Genomic DNA, 5,627 nt, shown 5'->3' with positions numbered 1-5,627 from the left:
AGTACTGTAGTGGCCGTGCCGTGACATGTGTAATCAGAATCATAACAAAACAGTAATAAAAGTTCATCGAAATTTTTGATACAAAGTTGAATTCCAAAACCTAAGTTCTATTATTATTTTGTGCAGTTTGAGTGTGACGTATTATTACAATTAAAAATAGTACAATTTTCTATAATGTCGTTTTATAATTAAATAAATAAATAAATATTATTATATTTAAATATGAATAGTTGAGAACTGTCAATAGTTATTAAAAATATTAGAATTCACAGATATAAGACATATCAGACCATTATCCATTTATTTATATGTTCGATAAGATAAAAAAATGGATGTGACAACTGATATAACCCCAATCAAAAGTCAAGAACAAAATGAAGTCGAAACGACCGAACAAAATAATATCACAACGAATAATATAGATAATGATAATAATGAAATTGAAACGAAAACAAAGGTTAAAGTATCCGAAACCGATGTAGAAAATATAAAGACAGATGTTGTTGTTGTTGCACAACCGAGTACAAGTGTATCGTTATTAGAAAATCAAAATCCAGATGAACATCAACCGTCTGAAACAAATAAGAATGTAGAATTTCCGAAAATTAAAGCGAATGTAAAAAATCGTCATTTTCGTAGAAAAAATACGTGGGTTGATGAATTAACTACCGATGATAGTGTATCGAGTGCATCTGAGAAATCAGATACGGCAGATGAGAATTATTCTTTTATATGTGTCGATACAACAAGAAAAAAAGAAAATGAAAATAGTGAAAATAGAGAAACGGCAGAACCAGTTGTTACGGGTAAGGAGATTATTTTGACAATACGTATGAGTATGGAGGTTAGCGGGTCATGCTCGAGCATCGCGCCTCGAAGCAATGGTTCAGAGCACTTAGCCAAATAGACCCTTGTACTCTATCCCCGCTACACATTTCAGTGGCTATTATAACCAACTGATGTACTGAAACCCAGGATCTGCCTAACGCTGAGTTTCCTAATTTCTTCTGGTTCGGCCGGACCAAACTATTTCCTTCGCTGCTGTATGAGCGTCGGGCAGTAACAGAGAAAGTGATGTAACTGTCACACGCGGGAGATTATCTTTTTCCAATTTGATGTTGGAACTTGTTCAGGTTATCATGCCCTGTGAGTAACTCTACGATGACCTCCAATATCAGCTCTGTTTAGTTTCAAGATCTCCTTGGCTCTGTTACCGAGCGAGTTTCCTTCACCCAACAGGCTTTTGGCGATTCGCCCTCCCTCGTAGCTGGTCCATGCCTTTAATTGTTGGTTTTTCAGATTATCTCCTAATCTGTTAAGACCTTCTTGGTATGGCATCCTCGCAAGCTTTTCGACAATACGTAGAAAGGTATGCAATAGTGTTTATCTGAAAAACAATCAAAAAATGAAAATATTTGACAAAAAATTCGAATTGTATAAGTAGTCGCATCAATGAATGATTTTTACTTGGAAGTCCTCAATAACAGCTCCGATTTTTTTAGACATGACATTGGGATATTTGCGTAATATAATCTTATCAAATCTACTTGTTTTAGAAGCAGAAGAACCAAGTGATAATAATTCTGATTGTTCAATATATGAGTCATCTTCAACATCTGCTGTAAACACATCGGACGAATTTCCAGAATTAGATGAATCAACAACAGATAATGTGGACTCACAACCAATGCCTCCGTCTTACGCTAAAATATGTAATCCAAAATTACCACCAAATTGGTATGCTCTTCCAGAAATATTAAAACGTCAAACGGGCTACAGTGCCAAATTAAATGGCCATATACAATTCCAACAACGTTATTATGGCTCGTTACATGTTGCTCAACGTTTCGAATTGGCATCGATGATGGAATACCATGATGGCTGTGTAAATGCGTTAGGTTTTAATCCGACGGGTAATTTAATTGCTAGTGCATCGGATGATTTACGTGTTGTTATTTGGGATTGGGCATTGGGTAGACGGAAAACCTCTTGGGTTACAAAACATCGTAGTAATGTCTTTCAAAGTAAATTCTTAGCGTTGAGTTGTGAAAGTGAATTGCAGTTGGTAACTAGTGCCCGAGATGGACAAGTATGGCTTTGGCAATTAGGTCAGGATGGTTTAAGAGGCTCCAGAAAATTGGGACAACATCGTGGGGCATCACATAAACTGACCTTATTATCCGATCAACCTCATATCGTACTCAGTTGTGGAGAAGATGCTTTGGTTTACAGTCATGATGTTCGAGCTACAAAACCTAACAAGTATTTTATCTTATCATATTATTTCTCTAGCATGTTTTTTTTTCTGTTCATGCCTTCCTTATCTTCCTTTTTATACCCCTGAAATTACCAGCGGTTGTTTTTTTACCCGCCAAAGTAGTAAAAGAAAATAAAGGACGAGTCCGTCTGTCCAATCACCTGGCTCTCTTCTGTACACATCGAGGAACAAATACATGCCAAAAAAACTGGAAGAAAAAGATTCCTATTAACTTGAAAGGCAGAAAAATTAAATTTCACCGGTTTACTCAAGGTCAAGAGACTCCAGACCTTTCTTAAAGTTCAAGTCCGCCTGTCCAATCACCTGGGTCTCTTGTGTACACTTCGAAGAACAAGTACATACCAAGAAAACCAAAAGAAAAAAGTTCCCATCAATTTGACAGTCTAAAAAGTGCTTACCTTGGCACCTTCAGTTGATGACACTCCAGACATTTTTTAAACGTCGAGTCCGTCTGTCCAATTAACTAGGCTTCTTCTGTACACTTCGGAGAATGGAGAATGCTGTACTGTTCGAGCTAATTTTAATTTATTATCGAAATGCTCATAACACGCGTGCTGACGGGTTAATATAATTTTTTTTGTTTCTTTTTTTCCAGAGTAACTTATGTGATGAATAAAGAGAATAAAAAAATTCCGTTGTACAGTATTCACTCGAATCCATTAAAGTCAAACGAATTTTGTGTTAGTGGCCATGATGAATCCGTTGTAGTTTACGATCAACGATTTATACCGAAAGATGGTGCCTCAATGAAAACATTTCAAGCGAAAACTAAAGGGGTAAATATTTTCTACGATCTGAGACGTAGCAGTTATTATTTGTTTATTTTTTTGAACAGACTGAACGTCATATCACAGCGTCCGTTTATAATTATTGTGGACGAGAAATTTTAGCATCATACAACGATGACGATATTTATTTATTCGATTCAGAATCACCTGGTGATGAAGCAATACACACATATCAAGGACATCGTAACGGTGCTACCATTAAAGGTGTTAACTTCTTTGGACCACGCTCCGAGTATGTTATAAGTGGATCAGACTGTGGTAATATATTTTTCTGGGATAAACAATCCGAGGGAATTGTACAATTTTTATTAGCTGATAAAGGAGTGGTAAGTTAATATTACCCTTTTTTTTAATTCATATTTAGTGAAATCAATGGCTTATTCAAAACTAAATCCTTTGTGTTGCTCAGTCGGGTAAAAATAGCACCGCGCAGTTTTTGTTTTCGAGATATTAATTAAATTAAAATTAATTAAATTGTTCAAGCATAGGAATAGCAACTACTCTATGCTGGAAATACCTGAAATAGTATTTTCATCATAATAACCTTAAAATTTTTGCCCTTACAATAGAAAATATTCATGTATTTTTTTTAATATTTTTAATTCATTGTTTACACCGTTATAACAAAGTAAAAAATATAAATACTGCTTAAAAATGCTGTAATTAAGTGTAAAAAAATATTTAAAATACATTATAATTTTGTGATATTTAAACGTAGTTTTTTGGCGCTCTTTGTTGATGACGTATAAGTACGTGATCAGTCAATTGGTGACAGTTCAATGTATAATTTACAATTTAAAAAAAAGAATTTACAACACGGAATTTACACTCGTTTTTATTAAGTTTTCTAATAAAAAGCCGTAGAATAATATAATTTAATGAAATACCATATAAAATGTAAGTAATTAATATCATACAGTATGTCAACAAATTTGACAAGCCCGTACTTTGATGTCACGTCCGTATAAAAATTTGAATTTCCGTTTTAGAAATTTTTAAATGCTCTCACTGAATTTGTACTTTTATTAAATTAATTTAAAGTAATTAATTACTAAAATAATGGTTTAGTTGAAATGTCCAGTCATTAAAGTTACGGAAGAAAAATATTGGAACCAAATTTAAATTTCATGAATATTCCCTATTTTTTGTTTATAGGTTAATTGTTTAGAACCACATCCATCGATGCCAGTATTAGCCAGCAGTGGTTTAGATTCGGATGTAAAAGTATGGTTGCCATCACGTGAAGAACCAAATAATATGAATGGCTTATCAAAAACATTTCTTGGTAATATTCGTGTAAGAAGTTTAAATGCTTTCCACGATCATGAAGACAACAGAATGATTTGGATGTTATGGAGAGTTATGCAACAAACACCACATGGTGCAACAGTAAGTAACCGCATATTAGTTCGTATTCTTTTTATTTTTCGGGGGGCTTCATCTTTACTTCTGTACCATAAATAATTAATATTAATTTACATTTAAAAAATATTATTTATACAATTTCGTCTCTTAATAAGCTTGTTGGATTCGAAATAGTGATAGAAAAATTATACTACCCGCTACGGATTTTTTTATATATTTAAACATTGAGTCTCTATTAGCAAAGCTTTTGAAAACAATCTGTATATTAAGGAAATTGTGTTGTACGTTGTTTGATTTTAATGTACGTAATTGTTTTAAAGATTTTCAGAAGACGACGATCTGGTAGCCGTAACAGTGATGAACAAGGTGGTGGGGGTGATGAAGAAAGTAACAATTTTTCGGATAATGATGGTACTGGTACCGATAACAGCTCTAATACATCTAGTACATCTGATACGGATGAACAAGATGGTAACGTCGAATGTTTACCATCGTAATTGATTCTTCAAATACCTAATATTTTTCCCCTCTTTTTCTTTTCCTCTCTTTACATCTAGTTATTGATTGCTATTAATTTTATTTATAATTTATTTAAATGTAAAATCCACAAGGAGAAGTATATATTATTAATGTTATTACAAAAACAAAAAAATATTATTCAAAAGATTATTTATCTCATTTAAAAACAATACATTTTTTCCCCCAATCTCGTAAAATTCTAGGTTAAATATAAGTAAACTTGTGTACATATTACGTTTGTAAACATTATTAAATCAGTTGAAATTTATGAGTTAATAAAAATATTATCTAACAAGTGAAAACAAACAATTGACTGAGTTAATTGTTGAGATACCCTATTTAGAAAGTGTTAAATTTAAAAAAGCAACACAATTATGGCGGCCATTCGACCTACTAACGTTCTAATCATGGAGGTTATAGAGAAGGAGAACGATCGCTCTGTCCCTGAAAATTTGTAGAATTTATGGTTCACTTTTCAGCCACCAGCCGCGCTGTTGTCGGTAAGTAGTATTTGCGAAGTTAGCTGTTTATGAGTACAAGTAGATGAAGTTAGTACCATTCAAATTTATAAAGTAGAATAGATAATTTATAATTTATTAATTAGTAAATAATAATAATAATTTCATTATTTGCTTCTTTTTTTTCCTTTGAATGATATTATATACACGTATATTAAA

General features: G+C 32.8%; 1 protein-coding gene across 2 annotated transcripts; it reads left to right on the top strand.

Annotated features, from left to right (window-relative positions):
• Nucleotides 1-218: 218 nt before the first annotated feature.
• On the top strand, nt 219-5,208 carry LOC123295802 (DDB1- and CUL4-associated factor 8). 2 transcript variants are annotated; one of them, XM_044877263.1, is made up of 6 exons: nt 219-806; nt 1,560-2,262; nt 2,874-3,054; nt 3,114-3,392; nt 4,222-4,455; nt 4,752-5,208. In XM_044877263.1, the coding sequence occupies exons 1-6, from the start codon at nt 329-331 to the stop codon at nt 4,926-4,928; spliced, it is 2,052 nt and encodes a 683-aa protein (XP_044733198.1). In that variant the 5' UTR covers nt 219-328; the 3' UTR covers nt 4,929-5,208. The 2 variants fall into 2 exon arrangements, with proteins under 2 accessions (XP_044733198.1, XP_044733197.1); XM_044877262.1 differs by having other exon boundaries at nt 1,557-2,262; nt 4,752-5,067.
• Nucleotides 5,209-5,627: the final 419 nt, after the last annotated feature.

Source organism: Chrysoperla carnea, chromosome 3 (genome assembly GCF_905475395.1).
Source record: "Chrysoperla carnea chromosome 3, inChrCarn1.1, whole genome shotgun sequence".
In the NCBI taxonomy this organism is placed as follows: domain Eukaryota; kingdom Metazoa; phylum Arthropoda; class Insecta; order Neuroptera; family Chrysopidae; genus Chrysoperla; species Chrysoperla carnea.
This window is presented reverse-complemented; position numbering and strand designations above follow the sequence as displayed.